At 37.1% G+C, this 26,006-nt stretch overlaps 1 protein-coding gene across 1 annotated transcript in view; it reads left to right on the forward strand.

The window, feature by feature from the left end:
- Window positions 1–24,756, forward strand: part of STYX (serine/threonine/tyrosine interacting protein) — a 51,349-nt gene extending 26,593 nt beyond the window's left edge. Inside the window, exons 4-11 of the mRNA XM_011961806.1 lie at window positions 495–592; window positions 4,792–4,852; window positions 5,593–5,629; window positions 6,025–6,064; window positions 6,157–6,207; window positions 7,966–8,038; window positions 18,602–18,695; window positions 20,791–24,756. Of these exons, the coding sequence (XP_011817196.1) occupies window positions 495–592; window positions 4,792–4,852; window positions 5,593–5,629; window positions 6,025–6,064; window positions 6,157–6,207; window positions 7,966–8,038; window positions 18,602–18,695; window positions 20,791–20,864 (528 nt within the window). The 3' untranslated portion in view covers window positions 20,865–24,756. The remainder of the gene's footprint in view (window positions 1–494; window positions 593–4,791; window positions 4,853–5,592; window positions 5,630–6,024; window positions 6,065–6,156; window positions 6,208–7,965; window positions 8,039–18,601; window positions 18,696–20,790) is intronic.
- The last annotated feature ends 1,250 nt before the right edge of the window (window positions 24,757–26,006 follow it).

The following is a 26,006-nucleotide window of genomic DNA, read 5'->3' on the forward strand; positions in this document are numbered from 1 at the left end:
TGATCGCTGCTTCACCTCCCTATCCTGACCCCAGACTAGCAGCAGGTTATTATCTAATTGCCTAAGTAGTAGTATGTCTGAAATTTATCTAATGTGAACTGTGATCACACCACTGCACTCCAGCCTGGATGAGAGAATAAGACCCTGGATCAAAAATAAATAAATAAATTAAAATAAAAAAATAAATTTATTTATTAAATAAAAAAACACGTGCTATGCCAAACATCTTACATAAAGGTTCCATCAAGCTCTAAAATTATAGGTATGAAATATCCCTGTTAACCTTTTGAGGACATTAGTGTATTAGTCTTGAATCATTGAAATATCTTGCTACCCACTTCAGGTATATTATAAAATTAGCTTTAATCCCCTGGACTTAAGCAGAGACTTGGGTTCTGTGTATTTTCAAACATCTGTGTTATATAGTAAGAGGATGTTTGATATTTTAAAATATTCATCTTCCCTGTCCTCCCCCTGCTTTTTTTTTTTTACAGCTACCTATACTACAGAAACATGGAATAACCCATGTAATATGCATACGACAAAATATTGAAGCAAACTTTATTAAACCAAACTTTCAGCAGTTATTTAGGTAAGAATTATTGCTATGATTTGTAAAACACTTATTGAAGTTTCATTTCAGGTTTTGTACCATCAGTTTTTTCTGTATATAAAAAATGGGTCATATAGTACATAGTTTTTTACAAGAAATTTTAGTTAAAATACTTAAATAATTTATGCCCATAATGCAGAATTCTAAAGGTTCAAAATAGTGTGTATTGTCAAGAAGTTTCTTGGAAAGTAAAAATAAAAAAGAATTTAAAAATAACATATACTGAAAAGTAGATTTTAGTATACATTATTTTATCTCTTGAGGGATAAAGGAATTGAGTATCTAGGGGATAGGTATAGGGAAACAACATCTACTATTACCTCTTTATTGGGTAGCTTTCCAGTGTTTGGTTAAATTTATGAGCATATTCTTATAGATAAACTTTTGTTTTTTACATTGCCTTTCTTTTTTTTTTACTTTGTATTTTTTGGAGATTGGTTTATATCAGTATGTATATCAAACTGCTTATTCTTTTTAAGTTGCATTGTAATCCACTGTATGGCTATACTAAAATTTATTCAGTTAGTCTGTTGGACATTTAGATTGTTTCTGGCCTTATACTAATATGTATAGCATATAGTGACTATCATTGTACATATTACTCAATTAATACGTGAGCATATTGATAGGGCAAATTTGTGGAATTGCTGGATATGAGTATGAACATTTTAAATTTTGATAGATGTTGCAGATTGTTTTCCAGTGCATTGTATCAGTTTACGTTCCCACTATCAAGTATATGAGAGTGACTCTTCCCTTGGTATCTCTCCAAGATGGAATTATGAAACATTTTTAATTTCTCAAAGTCTAATGGAGTAAAAATGGCATCTCATGTGATGTTCTTATTTATCTTACAAGTTCAGTTGAGCATGTAATGGTTTTTAATGTTCTTTATTTTTTAACTTCGTTTTTAAAATAGAGTATGTTACACCTGGTACAAAAACTACTTTTTCTCCTCTAAACCCAAGCCACCATGCTTCTCCCCTAGGAGGCAGCTTCTTCCTTCAATATCTATGTAAAAGTATATATGTTAAAAATATTTTAGGCCAGCGCAGTGGCTCATGCCTGTAATCCCAGCATTTTGGGAGGCCGAGGTGGGCAGATCACCTGAGGTCAGGAGTTCGAGACCAGCCTGGCCAATGTGGCGAAACTCCATCTCTACTAAAGCGAAAATTACCTGAGCATGGTGACACATGCCTGTAGTCCCAGCAGCTCAGGAGACTGAGGCAGGAGAATTGCTTGAACCTGGGAGGCAGAGGTTACAGTGAGCCGAGATTGTGCCACTGCACTCCAGCCTGGGCAACAGAGCAAGACTCCATCTCAAAAAAAAAAAAAAAATTTAATGCTCTGCTTTATTTTTAAAATGAAACCAATTTATAAATATCTGTAAATACAAGATACTCTAAAATACATTCTTTGAACATATAATAGAATACTATGTAACCGTGAAAAAGAATGTAATGTATCTATGTGTTTGGATTTGGCATGATCTCTAAAATAATGCATTGCATGAACAAAGCAGAGTGTGGAACAATGTGTATATATTCGTAATGTGTTGAGTAAATACATATATACTACATTAAGTATATTTATTTTTGTATATGCATACAAAATTTCTGGACCAACAGGCTAGAAACTTCATAGTGATTGCTTCTAAGAAGGAAAATTCAGGGCCTGTGATGGTACAGGGACATATTTTTATTTCATGTTTTTTTGTTTGTTTGTTTTTTGTTTTTTTGTTTTTTGTTTTTTTTTTTTGAGATGGAGTCTCACTCTGTCACCCAGGCTCGAGTGCAACGGCATGATCTTGGCTCACTGCAACTTCTGCCTCCTGGGTTCAAGCGATTCTCCTGCCTCAGCCTCCTGAGTAGCTGGGATTACAGGTGCACACCATCACTCCCAGCTAATTTTTTCTTTTTTTTTTGGATGGAGTTTTGCTCTTTTGCGCAGGCTGGAATGCAATGGCGTGATCTTGGCTCACTGCATCCTCTGCCTCCCAGGTTTAAGCAATTCTCTGCCTCAGCCGCCCAAGTAGCTGAGATAACAGGTGCCCACCACCACTCTGGGCTAATTTTTTTTGTGTTTTTAGTAGAGACGGGGTTTCACCATCTTGGCCAGGCTGCTCTTGAGCTCCTGACCTCTTGATCCACCCACCTCAACCTCCCAAACTGCTGGGATTACAGGCGTGAGCCACCACACCCGGCCTAATTTTTGTATTTTTAGTACAGATGGCATTTCACCATGTTGGCCAGGCTTGTCTTGAACTCCTGACCTCGTGATCTGCCTGCCTCGGCCTCCCAAAGTCTTTTTCTGTTGTGTATGTGTATTTATGTGTATACGCATAGAATTATTAAAGAAAATGAGAATGTTGTGTTTTAAAATATCAAACTATATAAGGTGAAACTAATCTTAAGAAAAAACAAACCAACCAAAAAATCATACTATTCATTTCTAATGTGTACAGAATTTTTGTTCAAATTATAATGTTGTTGGTGCAGGTTCTTTATCCTAATGGAAGAACCATTTCTCCTTAAACTTTTATAGTACTAGTTTTTAGAGATTGGTAGTTCTACTAGTAGTTCTTGACACGGAATATGTTATACATTAAAATATTTAATTTCATTCTGAGTTAACATTTTTCCTTTGAAGAGTTGTTTTATATAACTGGAATTCCCAATCACTTCAGGCTACAGTCATTGTTGAAATCCTTGTGGGTTAAATCTTGGATTTTTCTCAGATCCTGGGGTTCAGCTTCTGCGGTGTTTTGTTTTGTTTTGTTTTTGAGACAGTGTCTTGTTCTCTCACCCAGGCTGGAGTGCAGTGGCACGATTTCAGCCCACTGCAGCCTCTCCCTCCTGGTTTAAGTGATTCTCTGCCTCAGCCTCCTGAGTAGCTGGGATTACAGGTGTGCACCACCACACCTGGCTAATTTTTATATTTTTAGTAGAGATGGGGTTTCACCATGTTAGCCAGGCTGGTCTTGAACTCCTGACCTCAGGCCATCCACCTGCCTCAGCCTCCCAAAGTGCTGGGATTACAAGCGTGAGCCACCATGCTTGGCCTCAGCTTCTCTGTATTAAAGTCCTGAATTCTTTGAAGTTGTTACCGGGTAACTGATCATTCAAGAACTGTAATTTTTAATGCAAAATTGTCCTTAAAACTAGTTTAATAACTTAGCTAATTGCCTATAGTTGTGTTAATAAACAGTGGTCTTAGGAATGCTTAGAAATGGAAGTTTTTTACAAAATAAAACAAGCTAACATATTAAAAATGCCTTATTTTTAAGTATTTTGTAAAGTGTAAAATTCAGGACAGGTGCTCTCTCAGCAGTTTTTTTTTTTTTTTTTTTTTTTTTTGCTTTACTAAAAATTAGTTCAAACAGTGGATGTTTGAGTCATGGTTCCATAGACCATGCCTTCTGTTTTTATTTGTTCCTTTTCTTTTAGACTTTGGACTTCCTCTGAAATGTCCTCTGTAGTTTTATGAGCAGGGGTCACAGGACCACTTAGAGAACAATCTTCTGGTCTTAGAGAAATTGATAGAAATAAAAGAATAACATAATGATTATAGGTACCTTTGTCTTTATTTCTAGGTCCACTCTGATCTAGAGGAATGTATCTTCCTGCTTGTGATTTTTCTATTTTAGCCAAATGGTTCATTATATGCCAATAAAATATGTATTTATTTTTGAGATAAGAATCTTGCTTTGTTAGCCAGGCTGGAGTGCAGTGGCCCAATCATAGCTTACTATATCCTTGACTTCCAGGCTCACACAATTCTACCTCAGCCCCCTGAGTAGCTGGGACTATAGGTGCACACCACCACACCCAGCCGATTTTTTAATATTTTTTAGAGATGGAGTCTCCCTCTGTTGCTCAGGCTGGGCTCAAGTGATCCTCCCACCTTGGCCTCCCAAAATGCTGGGATTACAGACATGAGCCATTGTGCCCAGGCTGATGGATTTTTTAAATACTAAAATATCAGAGATGTTAACATGGTGTTTCAGGTTTTAATGCCTTCGAGCAATGTAAAATCTACCACACAGTTCTTGGGAATATGATACTTTGAAAGTTGTTTTGCGTTCTTGTCATGGTTACCAAGAAATAATGAGTTATTTTTTAAAAATACATTAAGTGTTTTACTTTAAGTGTACTTATCACAAAATACTCTATTTTCAGATATTTAGTCCTGGATATTGCAGATAATCCAGTTGAAAATATAATACGTTTTTTCCCCATGGTAAGTACCAGTATTTTAAAAAATAACATTTAAATTTATTTATGATTTGACTTCTTAGTTGTGCTTCTTCTTTTTTCTTTTCTTTTCTTTTTTTTTTTTTGAGACAGAGTTTCACTCTTGTTGCCCAGGCTGGAGTGCAATGGCGCAATCTTGGCTCATCACAACCTCCGCCACCTGGGTTCAAGTGATTTTTCTGCCTCAGCCTCCCACGTGGCTGGGATTACAGGCATGAGCCACCATGCCCAACTAATTTTGTATTTTTGGTAGAGAAGGGGTTTCTCCATGTTGATCAGGCTGGTCTCGAATTCCCGACCTCAGGTGATCCGCCCGCCTCAGCCTCCCAAAGTGCTGGGATTACAGGTGTGAGCCATCACACCCGGCCCCTTTAATTGTGCTCGTAAAGCTTACTACTTTTACTTTGCTATGACTGAAAATTATGTGATTGTGTTTTTTAAAAAAATGAATTATTTGTAGAAAATTTTTTTATGATCTCCAGAAATTTGAGGAATCATATTGTGAATGTATTAGATTCAAATTAAATTTTGGCTTCTTTATTTTGTTTATTTATTTTTTTTGGACTTGTCTACTACAAGACAATTATTTGTAGCATTTTGGAAATTTGTGAATTAAGATAATTTTTATACCTATAAATTAGGAAATTATTTTCAATAGGTTTCATTTTATTTCATTATATGCATTTATTTTATGCTTACATTAATCCACATGTCTTTTGCCTCCAGACTAAGGAATTTATTGATGGGAGCTTACAAACGGGAGGTAAATAATATTTCCTTTCCTTAACTAATGTTTATATTTTGATTATTTGTTAATTTTTTAGTTGGTATTTGTCTTAAATGCAGGATATGGAAGTTACAATTACATGTAGTAGCTTACTCCCAAATTTTTATTTTCCCAATTACTTGTTTCATTTGGATAGGCTTTCTGGAGTATCCCTGTAGACTGTTTTCAAATTCTCTGTGAGCTTTCAATTTCTTTAATAAGAGTCTGGTATATTCTCTACACAGTTAATAATAACAAATTGTAAAGATTTGAAAGTAAACATCCAAGCGATTATAGTATATAAGGAAGGAGTTACTTTACTGTGGTTTCAATATAGTTCAGGTGCTGACTCAGGTGTTTTTCTATTAGAATAACGAATTCATGTTTTTCAGGAAAAGTTCTTGTGCATGGAAATGCAGGGATCTCCAGAAGGTATGAAGTTAGAAATAATCTTTCTTTCTGTAACATTTAATTAATGAGTTGTATTTTCTGGTTGTTTTCTAAAATTATTTCCCCCTCTTCAGTGCAGCCTTTGTTATTGCGTACATTATGGAAACATTTGGAATGAAGTACAGGTAAGAAAATACCCTAAAACCTAGCCACAGTTTAAATTCTCATTAAAATGAAGCTTAATGGGAATGGTTTGGAAGTTTGAAGTTCTTATTCCCCTGATTATTTTTCATGTAGTCATGTTTGATTAGGCAGGCCCTTATTCCATGGTTAGTCTCAACCTAATTTATCTAGTTGTATAGATATGCATAGGCTAATATGGAAATTCTATGAAAAACTACTTACAACAAGAGAATTGGTTGGTCTGAGTATAAAAACTCCTGAACACAAATATTAGTGCTTGTCTTATTTAAAAGGCTAATTTGTCATGTTCTACTTTAACAATAGTTGGATGAAAAATTACCTAGGAATTGTGTGCAGCATCTGTTTACAATTCAGAGTAGTCTTTCTTATCAAAAATCATCTTTTCCAAGCATTCTATATAGATTTTTTAAAAGATGGGGGTGGTCATGAGCTTCTTACCCTAAGACAAAGCAAAAGCCTGGGCAGTGTACAGTATTTCCTTCCTCAGTTTTTCTTGTTCTACAAATTAGAAATCTTATAGTAATCATTGATACCTCTTTCTATTTCAGTCCCCTTTTATATTTAAATTAGAGTGGAAAACTTTGCCTGAAAGTATCTATTCTTAAAAGAATATTATTTGAATACAAATATTTATTTATTTATTTTGAGACAGAGTCTTGCTCTGTTGGCAGGCTGGAGTGCAGTGGTGTGAACTCGACTCACTGCAACCTCCACCTCCTGGATTCAGGCAATTCTCCTGCCTCAGCCTCCCTAGTAGCTGGGACTACAGGTACACGCCACCATGCCCAGCTAATTTTTATATTTTTATTAGAGACAGAGTTTCACCATGTTGGCCAGGATGGTCTCGATCTCTTGACCTTGTGATCCGCCAGCCTCAGCCTCCCAAAGTGCTGGTATTACAGGGGTGAGCCACTGTGCCCGACCTGAATACAAATATTTAATTGAAAAAAGATTGAACATGTATTGATGGACTTTATGTTGTATATATTCTTTTTATTCGGAATTTTGTCAGAACATTAATGTTGGAAATAACTTGTATTTATTGGGTCTCTGCCGTGAGCTCAGTACTATTATAGGCACTTTTATCTAATTTAAGCCTCATAACAACAAAAGTAAATAAACCTCTTTAACCAGCGATAATATTTTGAGCTTGAACTTGTACTATATGCACAAAATGCTTACATTTTATATATTTATTTTAGAGACAGGGTCTTCCTCTGTTTCTCAGGCTGGAGTATAGTGGCACAATCATAGCTCACTGTAGCCTCAGACTCCGGGGCTCAAGCAGTCCTCCCACCTCAGCCTCTCAAGAAGCTGGGACTATACCACATCACTGTGCATGGCTAATTTTTAAGTTTTTTGTAGAGATGGGGTCTGACTACATTGCCCAGGCTGGTCTCAAAGTCCTGGCTTCAAGCAGTCCTCCTGTGTTGGCCTCCCAAAGGATTGGGGTTACAGGCATGTGCCACTGCATCTGGCCACTTTACACTTATCTCCTATTCATAGTAGTTTCCCAAGGTAGGTGTTATTAGACTCTTCATTTTACCAGTGGACAAAATAGAACTTAGAGAAGTTGAGCAAGCTGCCATAAGCATATAGCTGGTGAGCAAAGGAATTATATTTAATCTCATCATGCTTTTTCCATTACAACTCATTACCCCTCTCTAATACTAAGTTGTATGATTATGATTTAATTCATTAAATAATGCTGTCACATTAATATTCTTTTCTGTTTTCAGAGATGCTTTTGCTTATGTTCAAGAAAGAAGATTTTGTATTAATCCTAATGCTGGATTTGTCCATCAACTTCAGGTAACTTCTCTTTTCTTCCTCTTTAAGGTAGTTGGAAAGTAAGATAGAAAATCCTCTGTACATATAATTTAGGTGTACAATTTACTTTGTAAATACTTAAAATTGCCATAATCTGACTATTTTGATCCTTTATTCAAGTTTATATCTCTATTTATAAGAATTTTCTTGGCTGGGTGTGGTGGCTCATACCTGTCTGTAATCCCAGCACTGTGGGAAAACAAGGTGTTTGGATCACTTGAAGCCAGAAGTATGAGATTAGCCTGGGCCACAAAGTGATACCCAATCTCTAAAAAATAAAAAATAAACAAAAATTAGCCAGTCATGGTGGTGCACGGCTGTGGTCCCAGCTACTCAAGAGGCTAAGAAGGGAGGATTGCTTGAGCCCAGGAGTTTGAGGCTACAGTGAACAGTGATTGTGCCATTGCACTCCAGCCTGGCCTACAGAGTGAGACCCCATCCCTAAAAAATTTAAAAAAAATTTTTTTTCTTAAAAGCTGGCATTACCAAGAAAAAAAGGTTAAAGACACATTATCAAATCTAAGGTAAAATAATGACTGTTAGAAATGTTTTTGATTTTTTTTCTTCATTTTGATCACACAGAGCATAAGACAGTTTTGATTCTAAGTATACTAACTGTAACAGCTTTTTCCATTACATGTTTATCTTTTCCATGTTGTTTCGTATTTTGTTGATGCCTGGCAGATGCACTGAAGAAGACAATAAATCTGTGAATTAATCTGATTAGACCAGGTTATTCAGTTTATTCCAAGAGGCCAAATCATAGGCTGCAGAATGTGCTCTGGCTGATTACATCCAGTTATGTAGGAATAAAGCTCATGTTTCAACATCAAGAATATTTATTACAAAATATATTGTTGTAGTTACCAAGCTTTAATTTTTATTTTAATATTTACTTTTAATTTTTACTACATTCAAAAGAGAAACAGTGTCATCTGTGTTCAGCCTGTTCATGTAAAATGTTTGTCTTCTAACTTTGTAAGTTTCTTTACCTTTTACCATGTTGTAGAGAACATTCTTGTTTTTTTCATTTTTTAAAATTATTTTTTAAGCTTTTCTTTTTTTTGTGGATACATAGTGGGTATATACATGGGTGCATTAGATATTTTGACACAGGCATACAATGTGTAATAATCACATCATGGAAAAACAGAGTATCCATCCCCTCAATCATTTATCCTTTGTGTTACAAACAATCCAATTATACTCTTACTTGTTTTTAAATGTGTAAAAACATTCTTTTTTAAAATTAATTTTTGTATTTGAAAGAGCAGTATATGCATATGTTTAAGGAAATGGTTCGGGCACAGTGGCTCACGCCTGTAATCCCATAACTTTGGGAGGCCGAGGTGAGTGGATCACCTGAGATCAGGAGTTTCAAGACCAGTCTGGCCAACATGGGGAAACCCCATCTCTACTAAAACTGCAAAATTAGCTGGGCGTGATAATGCACGCCTGTAATTCCAGCTACTCAGGAGGCTGAGGCAGGAGAATCGCTTGAACCTGGGAGGCGGAGGTTGTGGTGAGCCGAGATCACGCCATTGCATTCCAGCCTGGGCAACAAGAACAAAACTCCGTGTCAAAAAAAAAAAAAAAAAAAGAATATTGGAAAGATCCCGATAGGTGTATCTGTGTGAATATACCTGTAAGGTAACTGAAGTGGAATTGGTGGGTTCCAGTGCATCTGAAATCTGATAGATGTTTCCAGATTGTCTCCAAAAAAGATGAAATAATATAAACTTATACCACCAGGAAACAAGGAGTGCCTATTTCCTCCTACCCTAATTAACATCAGTAGCCAAAAATGATTTTTTTTTTTTTCTTTTTTTTGAGATGGAGTCTTGCTCTGTCACCCAGGCTGGAGTGCAATGGTGCCATTTCGGTTCTTTATAACAAATTCTGGTGTGTCCTTTAGAGGTCTGAAGTTTTTTTTTTAAAGTGCTAGTTCTAGTTTTTGAACTGTTAATATGGTGACTTGAGTTACTGGATCACATTAGATTAGATTTCCTAATATTGAATCATCCTTTTGGTCCAGCAGTGGATCCCACTTGGTTATGATACACTGTTTTCTTAATGTATTGCTGGATTGTATTTGCTAATCTTTTTTTATTTTTTTTTCAGGATTTTGGAATCAGTTAAATAGTAAATTGGTTTGTCTCTTTTTTTTTTCTATACTATTCTTTTCTGGTTTTACTGTCTCTATCAGTGTTCTCATTTTTTAATGGAAACTTTCCGTTTCTCTTTGTGCCATGGATCAATTTAAATTAGATTGGAGTTACTTGTCTCTTAATGCATTAGTATATGGCACCTGTGAAATATCTGACCATAATGTTTTATCTAATTCAGTTATTCATTATTTCATTCATTCATATATTTTGACAGTAGACCAATTTTCAGACAACATTCTTCATTCGGTGTATCGGTTTGGTTTTCTTTTCTTTCTTTTTTTTTCTTTTTTCTTTTTTTTTTTTTTTTGTTTTTTTGAGGTAGAGTCTTGTGCTCTCTTGCCCAGGCTGGACTGCAGTGATGCAATCTCAGCTCGCTGCAACCTCCGCCTCCTGGGTTCAAGTGATTCTGCTGCCTCAGCCTCCAGAATAGCTGGGATTACAGGCGCCTGCCATCACACCTGGCTAATTTTTGTGTTTTTAGTAGAGACGAGGTTTCACCATATTGGCCAGGCTGGTCTCAAACTCCTGACCTCAGGTGATCCGCCCACCTTGGCCTCCCAAAGTGCTGGGGTTACAGGTGTGAACCACTGTTCCTGGCCTGGTTTGATTTTCTGATACTCCTCAGGTCACTTTGGAAGTATTTATGATCCTCTGTGTAATCATCGATTTCATAAGAGTTCTACATAGAGTTAAGGAAAATAGTATCTTGTACTTTAGTATCTTTTGGTTCTATTATTTTTTTTCTTCTTATGGTTAGTCCATGCCATTTTTCTGCATTCTAATTTCTGCTTGCTTGGTACTTTGCTTTAGTGTTGTTTGCTGCTGTGGTTGTGAATTTCCTGAATTGAAAACTTGGTTTCTTTTTATTCTTTCAAAAATTCAAGGCCACTAATTATCCTCTTTGCATTGTGTTACTCGCATGCTGCAGATTCTCATTGGCATTATTTTTATTGTTATAGCTTGATAGTCTGTGATTTCAGTTTTGGTTTTTTTTTAAATCTAATGTATGTTTAGATTTTTTTTTAATTGTATAGGTGACTGGGTTTCAAAATTTTTAATTTTGTTCATATTTAGTTTTATTGTAATCGGAGAATGTTTTTTAGTACATTGTTTTTGATGTTTTCTTTGTGGTTTAATATGTAGTTGTTGTCATGAATTTTATGGGCATTTGAAAAGAAGATGTATTCTGTTTTCAGGGGATAAAGTTAAATGTGTTTGTCCACTTGATCTGTCTTGGGCTGAAATCAGTGAACTGGAATCTATTACTATATTTTTATTTTTTCCTTCTTTTTATGTTTACTTTTTCTTTCCGCTTTTTTGGTTTTGCGAGTTTGTTTTCTGTACATACTATTTGGTACATAAAAATTCAAGTTAGGTTTTTATTTTAGTTGTACCCTATTTATATTTCAGGGTTTTTTGGGGGTTTTTTTGTTTGTTTTTTTTTAGACAGAGTCTTTCTCTGTTGCCCAGGCTGGAGTGCAGTGGTGCAATCTCGGCTCACTGCAACCTCTGCCTCCTGGGTTCAAGCGATTCTTCTGCCTCAGTATCCCAAGTAGCTGGGATTACAGGCGTGCATCACCAAGCCCGGCTAATTTTTGTGTTTTTAGTAGAGACAGGGTTTCACGAAACATGTTGGCCAAGCTGGACTTGAACTCCTGACACGATCCGCCCACCTCGGCTTCCCAAAGTGCTGGGATTACAGGTGTAAGCCACTGCGCCCGGACAGATTTCGGTTATTTTACCTTGCAATTAACCTGGTTTAATATTGTAAATCCTACTCTTTCTGTTTGCTTGCATTTGCCCTTTGAGTTTTCCCATTCCTTTGCCTTCAAGCTTTCTTTTTTATTATTATTATTATTATACTTTAAGTTCTAGGGTACATGTGCATAACGTGCAGGTTTGTTACATATGTATACTTGTGCCTTGTTGGTGTGCTGCACCCATCAACTCGTCATTTACATCAGGTATAACTCCCAATGCAATCCCTCCCCCTCCCCCCCATAATAGGCCCTGGTGTGTGATGTTCCGCTTCCCGAGTGCAAGTGATCTCATTGTTCAGTTCCCACCTATGAGTGAGAACATGCGGTGTTTGGTTTTCTGTTCTTGTGATAGTTTGCTGAGAATGATGGTTTCCAGCTGCATCCATGTCCCTACAAAGGACACGAACTCATCCTTTTTTATGGCTGTATAGTATTCCATGGTGTATATGTGCCACATTTTCTTAATCCAGTCTGTCCCTGATGGACATTTGGGTTGATTCCAAGTCTTTGCTATTGTGAATAGTGCCGCAATGAACATACGTGTGCATGTGTCTTTATAGCAGCATGATTTATAATCCTTTGGGTATATACCCAGTAATGGGATGGCTAGGTCATATGGTACTTCTAGTTCTAGATCCTTGAGGAATCGCCATACTGTTTTCCATAATGGTTGAACTAGTTTACAGTCCCACCAACAGTGTAAAAGTGTTCCTATTTCTCCACTTCCTCTCCAGCACCTGTTGTTTCCTGACCTTTTAATGATTACCATTCTAACTGGTGTGAGATGGTATCTCATTGTGGTTTTGATTTGCATTTCTCTGATGGCCAGTGATGATGAGCATTTTTTCATGTGTCTGTTGGCTGTATGTTTGTCTTCTTTTGAGAAATGTCTGTTCATATCCTTTGCCCACTTTTTGATGGGGTTGTTTTTTTCTTGTAAATTTGTTTGAGTTCTTCATAGGTTCTGGATATTAGCCCTTTGTCAGATGAGTAGATTGCAAAGATTTTCTCCAGTTCTGTAGGTTGCCTGTTCACTCTGATGGTAGTTTCTTTTGCTGTGCAGAAGCTCTTTAGTTTAATGAGATCCCATTTGTCAATTTTGGCTTTTGTTGCCGTTGCTTTTGGTGTTTTAGACATGAAGTCCTTGCCCATGCCTATGTCCTGAATGGTATTCCCTAGGTTTTCTTCTAGGGTTTTTATGGTTTTAGGTCTAACATTTAAGTCTCTAATCCATCTTGAATTAATTTTCGTATAAGGAGTAAGGAAAGGATCCAGTTTCAGCTTTCTACTTATGGCTAGCCAGTTTTCCCAGCACCATTTATTAAATAGGGAATCCTTTCCCCATTTCTTGTTTTTGTCAGGTTTGTCAAAGATCAGATGGCTGTAGATGTGTGGTATTATTTCTGAGGGCTCTGTTCTGTTCCATTGGTCTGTATCTCTGTTTTAGTACCAGTACCATGCTGTTTTGGTTACTGTAGCCTTTTGTAGTATAGTTTGAAGTCAGGTAGCGTGGTGCCTCCAGCTTTGTTCTTTTGACTTAGGGTTGTCTTGGCAATGCGGGGTCTTTTTTGGTTCCATATGAACTTTAAAGCAGTTTTTTCCAATTCTGTGAAGAAACTCATTGGTAGCTTGATGGGAATTACATTGAATCTATAAATGACCTTGGGCAGTATGGCCATTTTCACTATTGATTCTTCCTATCCATGAGCATGGTATGTTCTTCCATTTGTTTGTGTCCTCTTTTATTTCACTGAGCAGTGGTTTGTAGTTCTCCTTGAAGAGGTCCTTTACTTCCCTTGTAAGTTGGATTCCTTGGTATTTTATTCTCTTTGAAGCAATTGTGAATGGAAGTTCATTCATGATTTGGCGCTCTGTTTCTAAATCACTTGATTTTAGATGCTTTTCCTCAATATAGTCTAGGATTGAGTTTTGCTATTAAATCTGATATCATCTGTTTTCTAATAGGTGAATTTAACCCACTTTCATTTACTGAAAATGACAGGTACAATCTTACATTATTTCATATTATGCTTTCTGTTTTAAAAGGATCCTTTTTTTTAAACTTCTTTTTATAGTTTAAAAGTTTTTGATGTGTTTATGTTTGTTACATAATTTTTAAGGTTTTATTTATTTACTTTCCTTTTTTTTTTTTTTTTTTTGAGGTAAGTCTCACTCTGCTGCCCAGGCTGGAGTACAGTGGTGTGATCTCGGCTCACTGCAACCTTTGCCTCCTGGGTTTGAGTGATTCACACACCTCAGCCTCCCGAGTAGCTGAGATTACAGGCATATGTCACCACATCCAGCTAATTTTTGTATTTTTGGTAGAGACGGGGTTTCACCATATTGGTCAGGATGGTCTCAATTGCTGAGATCATGTGATCCACCCGCCTTGGCCTCCGAAGTGCTGGGATTACAGGCCTGAGCCACAGTGCCCAGCCCTTAATCCTATATTTCAATAAGATTCAGCCAATCCTATTACCTGTCCCAGTGTCTTTATTAAACTCTTGGACTTTGAGTATTGTTTTTAAGGATAGTTCATGGAAACTATATTCCCATGGAAACTATCCCTTTGCATATTGGAAAATATTTTTCTTTTGCCCTTATATTTGAATGACAGTGGCTAGATATAAAATTTTTATTTAATACTTTTTCCTAGTGATTTTGTACACAGATCTGATATTAAATATTTTTTGTTTTTTTGTTTGTTTGGAGATGGAGTCTCACTCTGTCGCCCAGGCTGGAGTGCAGTGGCGCGATCGCGGCTCACTGCAACCTCCGCCTCCCGAGTTCAAGTGATTCTCCTGCCTCAGCCTCCTGCGTAGCTGGGATTACAGGCACATGCCACCACACCCAGCTAATTTTATATTTTTAGTAGAGATGGGGTTTTACCATGTTAGCCAGGCTGGTCTCAAACTCCTGACCTCAGGTGATCTGCCCGCCTTGGCCTCCCAAAGTGTTGGTATTATAGGCATGAGCCACTGCGCCTGGCCTAAATATTGTTTTAGTAAAGTTTGAAGGCAGACCAATTTTAAGATTCCCCCCTTAGGTGAATTGATTTGTGTCAGGAGAAGGTTGTCTAGATCAGCAGTCTGCAACCTTTTTCTCACCAAGGACCAGTTTCATGGAAGACAGTTTTTCTGCAGATGGGGTGGTGGGGGAGATGGTTTCAGGACAAAACTGTTCTACCTCAGATCATCAGGCATTAGTTAAAGAGTGTGCAACCTAGATCCCCTCACATACCGTAGGGAGGGATAGGTTTACCATAGGGTTTGCACTCCTGTGAGACTCTAATGCTGCTCTTGATCTGACAGGAGGCGGTGCTTAGGTGGTAATGCTCCCTGGAGTGCCACTCACCTCCTGCTGTGTGGCCCGGTTCCTGACAGGCGATGGACCGATTCTGGGGTCTGCAGTCTAGGGGTGGGGACCCCTCGTCTAGATGACCATAAGATGCTTTATCAAGGTGTATCCTGGTTTTTTGTGTTTTTTTTTTTTTTTTTTTTTTGAGGTGGAGTCTTGCTCTGTCGCCTGGACTGGAGTGCAGTGGCCGTGGCTGGATCTCAGCTCACTGCAAGCTCCGCCTCCCGGGTTTACGCCATTCTCCTGCCTCAGCCTCCCGAGTAGCTAAGACTACAGGCGCCCACCACCTCGCCCAGCTAGTTTTTGTATTTTTAGTAGAGACGGAGTTTCACTGTGTTAGCCAGGATGGTCTCGATCTCCTGACCTCGTGATCCTCCCGTCTCGGCCTCCCAAAGTGCTGGGATTACAGGCTTGAGCCACCGCGCCCGGCCTGTGTTTTTGTTTTTTGAGAGGGGTTTTGCACTGTCACCCAGGCTACAGTGCAGTGGTGCAATCATGGTTCACTGTAGCCTTGACCTCCTGGGCTCAAGCGATCTTCCCACCCTAGCTTCCTGAGTAGCTGGGACCACGGGTACACACTACCACACCTAGCTAAGTTTTTTGTTTGTTGTTGTTGCTTGAGATGAAGTCTCACTCTGTTGCCGAAGCGGGAGTGCAATGGCGCAATCTTGGCTCACTGCAACCTCTGCCTCCTGGGTTCAAGCGATTCTTCTGCCTCAGTCTCCCGAGTTGCTGGGATTACAGGCATGTGCCACCAAACTCAGCTAATTTTTATATTTTTTGTAGAGAGACAGGGGTTCACCATGTTGGTCAGGCTGGTCTGGAACTCCTGACCTCAGGTTATCTGCCTGCCTCGGCCTCCCAAAGTGCTGGAATTACAGGTGTGAGGCCACACACCTGGCTTAGTTTTTTTAATTATTTTTGGTAGAGATAGGGTTTTGCCATATTGTCCAGGCTGGTCTCAAACTCCTGGACTCAAGTGATCCTCCCACCTTGGCCTCACAAAGTGCTGGGATTACAGGCATGAGCCACTACATTCTGCCAGGATGTATCTTGATGATTGCTCTACATCATTTTTTTTCTGAGTCATAGTGTGCTCTTACCACTTGCAAATTCAAGCCTTCCCTTGTATCAGGAAAGTTGTCTTCTATTGTGTATTTGCCCTTTTGGTTGTTCTGTTTCTGTTTCTTTTTAGTGTACGCCTTACCCCGGTATAGTTTATGTTCCCTTTTTTCTTTGTTACTTGCTATTTTCTCTGTAATTATTTTCAGCTTTGTTCTTTTTTTTTTCCCCACTTGATTTTTCTCACGTTGTTTTCCATGTCCCATGCTGCATTATTTCATTAAGTATTTATTTGGTGGCATTGTTTTAGTTAGGCACTGACAGTAAAGCAGAGAACAAAACAGACAATAATCCTTGACCTCATGAAACTTATTTAGTGGGAGAATCAGACAGCAAACAAAATGTAGTAGGTCAGAAGTAATGGATCCAAGAAAAATAAGGCCATGTAAGGAGGGTGGGACAAGAATTGCGTTTTTAGAAGGGTGGTCAGAAATGGGCTTAATGAAAAGTGGTATTTTGAGCAAAGACCTGAAGAAATGCACATATTTGGGGGAAAGCATTTGAGGTAGAGGAATAAGTGTTAGTGGTTTGAGGTGGGAGCATAGTTCTTAGAAGGATACTCATTTCATCCTAGGGCCAGTCCTCATGACCTCATCCCAACTTAATTACCTGCCGAAGTCCCCACATTAAGTGTTTGGACTTCAACATAGGAAATTTCAGAGGAATGCAAACATTCAATCCCGTAACTGCCATATTTTCTTTGATTAATTTGTTCATAATTTTCATCTGCTTCATGGTATAAGTTTTAATGGCATTTTCTTTATGACGTTTGGTTATACTCTTGCTTTTCTGTTTTTTTGGTTTTTTCCTTGTAAAATCTTTGAGTAAGACCTAACACTGGTTCCTTTTTGATTATTAGTCATCTTTGAACTGGAAGTATTCGTCTTAGATCAGCTATTTACCCAAGAATAAAATTGTGGGAAAGGGGCCAGAGGAGTGGTTGGGGAAGGCAGACAGCTTGAATTTTCCCAGGTTCCTTTGGTGGCATAAATCAGTGAGTAAGAAGCAGAGCAGCTTATATCACAGGTTTATTTTGTTTAAATTGATAAACACTGATGTATGTTAGAATCACCTGGGGAATCCTTACCCAAGCCAATGAAATGAAAATCTGTGAGGGTGGGGCCTAGGTATGTAGGTTTTAAAGTGCCTCAGGTGATTCTCATGTATATCCAGGCTAGAATTGCTGCTTTAGCCTTTACTTTTAGCTATCCAGGATCAACTGATGCTTGGCTACATACAACCAAATTTCTCTTCCTCCTTACCATACTTACAGCCTGCTGCTTGCAAAAAACGGCAGGTATACATATCACATTTTCCTTAATATGTCCCACCTTCTCCCATAGGCCACTCATATTTCCTGACTTTGTCATACCATGCAAGGGCTTGTTGGTTTTATTTTAGGTCACCTTTTTTAGCGAGCTATGAACTGTGCCTATTCTGGCCCACAGAGGAGTTATCTGCTATGCCTAGCTTAGTATGGTTCTATTTTTTGAAAATTTTATTGTGAAATTATAATACACATATAGAAAATGCATAAAATGTAAATAAACATCCATGTAACTATTGCCCAAGTACAGAAACAGGATGTTTACCAGGACGCCAAAAGCCTTTTTCGTGCCCCTTCTCAAACACAAATCTGTTTCTCCCTCCGTAAAGGTAACCGCTCTCCTGACCTAGCTGGTAATCAGTTCCTTTTCCCCTCCTTCTCATTTTCAGGGTAATGGATATTTCCTAGTTTCATCAAATGTTTTCCTTGTTTTCAGAAAGGAGAAAAACAAAAATACCTTTATTCTTATAACTGGAAGCAGAGGACTGTTGAGATTGCCAATTTAGGTTTTTGGTGTTTTTTGGGTTTTTTTTTAAACAGATGAAGTCAGAGATCATTATAGCTAATGCCATACTGACTGGCAGTTCAGCATGTAGTACCCTAGCTCAAGCTATTAGCCAGACTTGATTTATAGTTATCAGTAGTTCTGAATTTATGAGACAGGAATTTTAAACTTCCATTTATCTTCATACAGTATGGCACTAGAGTTTTCAGTACAGATGAAGAATACCAAAAGTGTATATATTAATCACTATTTTGGGTATCCAGGAATGTAAATATATATTCAAGGTAATTAACTTTTTTTTTTTAGGAGTATGAAGCCATCTACCTAGCAAAATTAACAATACAGATGATGTCACCACTCCAGATAGAAAGGTCATTATCTGTTCATTCTGGTACCACAGGTAAGGATTTTTTTCTTTTTGGAGAAATTTGGGAAGAGAGATAATGAAAGGTGGAGAACTTGCTACAGGTTACACTGAACAATTTAAATTGTTTAGGAAACTTGTTTAACTGTTGAGCTCAGATAATTCCAAAAGGATTCATTTTATAATGAATAAATGTGTACTGTAATAAGCTTAAGTCTTTTAAGTAGTAGCACATCCATGTTGTAAAGATTAAAATAAGAAGAAGAATCTGGAGAAGGGGCCCTAAACATTCTTAGGTGATCTTATTAAAAGTAAAGGGTGGTTAATACAGCATGTAGGGTGGCTAATGTGAGCTGTTTTTCTCTTGCCATCAATATTTCCATCCTTTCCTCCCTCTGTTGCTATTTCAGAAGTACCCTAAACCCCTTATTTTCAAAGTTAATCCAGGGATGCTCTCAAAATCTTCCTTTCCCAAGACCATGCTACCTGTGTTTATCGCCTTTGTTTCTCTCCTAACAAAGCACACAAGGTATTTTTAATTTATTTCCAGTTTTTCCTACCCTGCAGTTCACTTCAACCTTTGAACCAACAGTTATATAAGGCAGTAAGAACAGCTTATATACCTAGTTAGCACTGACCTGGAAATTGAGGACAGGTGATCTGATCCACAAGTATAGAATTCATTGCACTCTACTGCACTGCCTATAGTGAGTGATATGACTGTATATTCATCCCCAAGGCTCAACTTCCTAATTGACTTTTTTCTTTCCTTTGCCACATCTATCTAATAATTGCTTTCCACATCCTGTAGGGTCTGTTTTGTCAGTATTGTTAACATTCCTTCCTTTTTTTAATAGTGACCTTAATCTAGTTCAGGTCCCGATTTGCCTCCTCTCCAAACTTTTGTTATTTGGTCTGTTCTGTACATAGTGGCCAGACTTATTCCCATGAAAGATATTTCTAATAGTGATATTTTTCCTTTGCCAAAGCCTCCTTTGGCTTCATTCCTACAAAAGTTTGTAGAATGCCATAAGCCCTTCTGATTTTTCAGTTTCTTTCTCTCCTTGTTCCTCTTTATGTCTGCATTTCAGAAAACAACTACTGAGGGTTTCCTGTGTGTGTCTTTTCCCCACCTAAAATGCGTCACATTTAGTCTCCCTATTCTTGGTTCATATGTCATCTCCTCAGGAAGACATGATGATTAATGCACTCTTCCTCCAACCCCTAGTCATTTGGAGTTCCCATAGAAGCACAGCACTTCATCTGAAACTTAAATCACAGCATCTGGGTTTAGCCTAAGGGCTAGGATATTTTTTCTCATTCAATTGTGTTGATACTATATTTTTATCTTTATTAATTTTATAGTGAAACATTCTTCATATTAGAATGTGCCCTCTGAATTAACATTATTACTACCACGAAATAAGTTTAAGGTCGTGCCATTGTTAGGCAAAAAACACAGCGGACCCTCTGCTGGTTTAACTGTTCCCTAAAGTTTTCCTCCATTGAGATTCTAATTTCTTGATTATGACTTTTGGGGATATAGAGATAGCTTTGATTCTATGTGGGAGATTTCTGTACTAGCAGATGCTGATGTGAAGAATAGATAAAAGAAAATCTCTTTATATGCTACATGCCTTCCTTTCTCCCAACCTAGACTTCCATAGCTTCAGTGGAAAAATATTTTCAGCTGCTCTTCATAACAGCCTCTATGAAAGCAAAAAGATTATCTACAAAAAATTATACAAATACAAGAGTAATTTCCTAAATTTTATGCCCTAAGTCACATGTTTATGGTGCCTGAAAAACAATGAACTTGATAGCGAAACATTTGTGTATTATCTCTTTAAAAGTTCTGTTTTCACACTAGTTCAAAAATTATTATTTATTTTATATGCAATACCTAAGACATACTTAATACTTGAGAAGGAAAATCTGTCATGAAGATTAAAAAGTTACAATATTTAGGTAATGTAGATAAAGGAGTTTACTAAATTTTGCTATAAGTTCAGTTGTGGAATTTTCATAGTGTATACATGATCACTTAATGAATAACAAAATTTTACTTGCTGTAACGTTTTAACATGAATTTATTTTAGTGCCCTTTTAATCTTCATGCAATAACTTTTAGGCAGTTTGAAGAGAACACATGAAGAAGAGGATGATTTTGGAAACATGCAAGTGGCAACTGCACAGAATGGCTGACTGAAGAGCAACATTATAAAGTGTGAATTTCTATTTGGGAAGGAGAAAATACAAGAGACAATTACAATGTAAAATGGTAAAAACATAAGTAGTTTTTTTTTCAATTACATGTTGCTTCCAGACATACTTCTCTGCAACTTGTTGAGCAACATTTTAAGATGTTGGACTTCTGCAGTAGATGGCACTGATGGTTTTACTCCTTTAAAAAAGAAAACACACACACACACACACACACACACACACACACTTACTTTACAAGTTTTATTATAAACCAAGAATTTTGGACTTGCAAAGAGGTATTATTGCAATAATGCACTTTTCATACTTGAAATTTATTTGTATGATATAAAGTTATTACTTTAAACAAAATGCAAGTATGGGGGGATTGTTTATAAAGTTTGGGTAATTTATAACAAAAGAATTTGCTAAGGTTTGCTAAAAATTCATTTTTCTGTTCTATATATTACATTTTTAACATAATTTTACAGTTCAGTTTTATGATGGAGCCTCTTACAGAAACATTAACAAAATGCAGGAATCTGCCACATTTCTTTTTTAGTATAACTTAATAGCTTAATTACCATTTTATTTTTTATACTTCTTGTTCCATTATTAATCTTTAAATCATGACCCTCATTAGCTGTCCTTATTTTAACGTGATCTAATTATTGCTTCCTTTCTTATTACTTTCCTAATTTGTTTATTCTATATTAAAGAAAACTACAGTTTCAATGATAAAAGGAAAATGTTTTCATTTATAGTACCAAGTGCTTAAAAACAAGGATAGTGTCAGATTTTCAAGTGACTTTCCTTTTTGCATTTTTTGGCGGTAAAAGCCAAATGTATTTGTTCTTTTCAGAGTTGTCCAGCCCTTTTTTCCTTTGTCCAAAATGATTCTAAATAGAATCTAATAAACCAATGTAGCACCATTTTTTTCTAAATGAAGCCCCAAAAAAGAAAAGTGCCTTGCATCGTTTTTAAAAAACTTAAATCCTCATGACCTCTAAATTAGTATGTAGAACACTGAAAAGTTCTTAACATTTTTGTGTAATTTCCTTTCTTTTTAAACCATAAATTAGTTTAAACTGAAAGTATGAGACTGGAAGAAACATTAGTAAATATTTGGAATATAGAATGTTTACTCTTCGCTTTTATGTTGTCTTAATGATTCTGTGAGATTGTTCCGGCTCAGACAGAAGCTTTTCTTTGGGGAAGGTGATTTGTGGGAGACTCTATTGTATTTTAAATTAGCATTTTAATCCATTCTTGGCATTCAGTTAGTCCATATCTGCCCCATAATTTGCTTTAGTAAAGTCACTTTATGGATTTTTGGCTATATTTTAGTTTGTGTGTATGAAAGTTCTAAGAAAACACTTTTGCTATTTTAAGTATGTAAGGGAAGAGAGGAGTGTTTTTAACTTTTTATAGTGGATGACTTTAGGGTAGCACAAACAAAACTCCTTTGTATCTAACTTTTCTCAATCCTCTCTTGAGGTGCTTTACTAATGGGAATGATTTCTCTATGTTCCCTTGGTACCAAGAGGTACTATGCAAAGTAACCTATTACACCAAGTTACTTGCTTTGCTTTCCTCTCTATGATGTGATAATACAGTAAAAGCTTTCTTATCCAGCATAGTGGGAGAGTAGAGATTAATTAAAATTGTTAATTAAGAGTTAATTCCTATTGACCCAGGTGATATTCCTCTTCTGATTTCCCTCCCCTTCCCTTCTCTTATCTTACAACTGTGAAAACAGCATATTGTTAATCTCGTTGTCATCCAGTATTCTGCTTTGTGATTAGGTCCTTTGGTGTGCAATGGTCTAGTGGGGTCAAGATTTGCATTGGGTTTTCTAAAATTCCAGTTGATAAAAGTTCCAGATAACACAGCTTTCCTGTATATAGATCACTACTGGGCAGGTCAGCAAAGATCTCTTACAGTGTAATAACAATCTGTGATACTTAATTTAGCAGAAACTCTGCTTAAAAGAATCTTCATAATAATAAGTTTAGGTTTTAAAAACTTGTTTCATAAATATACATATATCCAATCTAGTAACCTGGCCAAAAGAACAGATTTTGTTATTGATAATTTGTAGCTGGTAATTTTCCACTTTTTCTATCCACTGTAATTTTTATGTTGTCACTAAAGTGCCTGCCCAGTACTGTATATTAGTCTCTCACAAACACTGGGAAAAGGGACTCTCATCATCTTGAGTACTCTAGAGATATAGATATATATTTTTTTTTCTTTTTTTTTTTTTTTTTTGAGACAGAGTCTCTAATGTCACCCAGGCTGGATTGCAGTGGCGCAATCTTGGCTCACTGCAACCTTCACCTCCCGGTTTCAAGTGATTCTCCTGCCTCATCCTCCCGAGTAGCTGGGATTACAGTCGCATGCCACCATGCCTGGCTAATTTTTGTAGTTTTAGTAGAGATGGGGTTTCACCATTTTGGCCAGGCTGGTCTCAAACTCCTGACCTCAAGTGATCCACCCACCTTGGCCTCCCAAAGTGCTGGGATTATAGGCTTGAGCCACTGCGCCTGGCTGAGTACAATATTAATGCAGACAAACCATTAAGTTTATTCTTTCATATAAGAATATTACAAGTTTGTTTTTTCTTACATCTGTCTACCTAATGTTCAAGTAGTTCTGGTAGCTCTTCCTATTCTTTATTCTATTTGATTCCATTTCTGTGATTCCTTTATTACCACTGATGTTTTGTGATAGTTAATTATGATAAATTTAATCATGATTTATTTTCTAGAGTATTTAAAGTGAGAGTGATCACCCAATTCCAACATTAAAAGTGTAATCTGGGCCCATAATTTATAGTGAAATTGTTATCAAAATATAGGGAAACTGTATTACTGTTCATTTTGAAAATATGAAACTTGAGTATTGAAAGTATTCAAACCTGGAATGGCAGTATTCTAATTTCAGTTAATTGGTTCATGTTAATTTCTTACCTATTAGATGTTGAAACAGCAGTGTCCTTTGTTTACTTGTATCTACTCTATGGTGGAAATGTTAAACCATGATAGCTTTTGCTACCAGCTCAACCACTTAACTTTTAGAACAGTTGTGGGGAGATTTTATGCTTCATCTGAGTTTAGAAGTAATGTCAGAAAATGTTAAGCATGTCCATATTAAGAAAATATAAGGTTTCTAATTGTCTTATTAATATGGTAATTCAAGTGAATTAGAAATATTTAACTGCAATCTTGAATTATAAAGTTGAGATATATATGTATCTCTCTCAAGATCTCAACTTGATGTAAAGTAAATGAGCAGTTACCTGGCGGATTTTTTTTTTTAATAACTGATTTAATCCATAATCTCATAACAAACATAGCTTCACCTCAGTATTTTCTTTCTTTCTTCGTTCACCAGTGCTCCAATAAGGGAATGCTAGAAAATAGGTGAGAAGTACTGAAAGACCTTTTTTTTCATTATTGATTAGAAAAGTAAGGTCTCTAGGGTCTTCGAATGCTGGAATTTTTTTTTTTTTGTCTTTCCCATCTGTGGCAGCTAAAACAAAAATCACTCAAAATATTCAGGTTTACATGTTAGCTCTCTCTCATAGGGAGTTGCCATACCTCACAGTTCAAAGTGTATTCTATAGATCAGTAACATTATACTGACATGTAATTGCAGTTTACTATGCAGCAAAAATGATTCAAGAAGAAAAATAACCTACAGTGTCTATATACCTTTGTATACACAATTGCTTAAGTTACTCTGCTTTTAACATTTGTACTTGGATAAAATGCTTATGTCTGTATAGGAATGTCACAGTGCAAGATGCTGCTAGCCCAGGCACAAAGTATTAAAATTATTTTGTGAAGATTGGTGGTTGTATTAAAACTGCTGTGCCATTATACCTCCAAAATATTGAAAAGCTCATTCATACTGCTGCTTATACCTCAAAACTTCTTTACTTAGATTGTTATCTACTGGGTAAAAGTAACCCAAATTTACTCCGAGTTAAGAGTGGATGAACATTGAATGTTGAGAAGCACTTTAAGAGTATATTCTAAAACACTGTGGTTACACACACAAAAAAAATTATGGTCTGTACTCCAGGCAAGCCTCAAATTCCACCTCGTTTATTTTTAAGGATTATTTGAGCAAGTTTGGAGTTGGAAGTGAAGAGAATTGTGTTTAAAGGAAAGGGTAGGTCATCCATAGAACAGCTTTCAGTCATTACGAAAAAAAAAATACTTCTTGCTTTTATAGTACCATCTTCCTCCATTAGGCCTACCTGCATACTGTGCTTCATCAAATCTAAGATCACCTCACAACTACACCATTATTTTAGGCACCACTAAAAGGCAATATATGGCTAACAAAACTATGACAAACCATTGATAATATATCCAGATTTCAGATACGTTACAATGCATCTTAGTTGATGAAACAAAAATATACAAAACAGACACAGTAAAAAGGACAACTACTTCATTATACCTTTTCACAAGCAAATAGTGCTCAAAAATGTGAACAGCCAGACATGGTAGCCCATACATGTAATCCCAGATACTCTGGAGACTGAGGCAGAGGATCACTTGAGCCCAGGAGTTTGAGACCAGCTTGGGAAATACAGTGAGACCCCACAGAAAAAGTTAAAGCCGGGTGTTATGGCACACACCTGTAGTTCCAGCTACTGGGGAAGTTGAGGCAGGAGTGATGGCTTGAACCCAGGAACTGGAGGATGCAGTGAGTTGTGATCACACCACTGGACTCCAGCCTGGGTGACGGAGTGGGACACTGTCTCTTTAAAAAATGTGGGCCAGGTACAGTGGCTCAGACCTGTCATCCTAGCACTTTGGGAGGCTGAGGTGGGAGGATCACTTGAGCCTAGGAGTTAGAGACCAGCCTGGGTAACAGAGAGAGACTCCATCTCTACAAAAAAAAATTTAAAAATTAGCTGGGTGTGGTGGCATGCACCTGTAGTCCCAGCTATATGGGAGGCTGAGGTGGAAGGATCACCTGAGCCCAGGAGACTGAGGCGGCAGTGTGTGGTGATTGTGCCCCTGCACTCCAGCCTGGGCAACAGAGTGAGACCTTGTCTCAAAAAAAAAAAAAGAGGCTATTGTGGGTATACTGCCTGTGGGGTAGTCCTGCTCCACAAGGAGCAGT

This window comes from Colobus angolensis, unplaced genomic scaffold (assembly GCF_000951035.1).
Source record: "Colobus angolensis palliatus isolate OR3802 unplaced genomic scaffold, Cang.pa_1.0 Scaffold57, whole genome shotgun sequence".
Taxonomy (NCBI): domain Eukaryota; kingdom Metazoa; phylum Chordata; class Mammalia; order Primates; family Cercopithecidae; genus Colobus; species Colobus angolensis.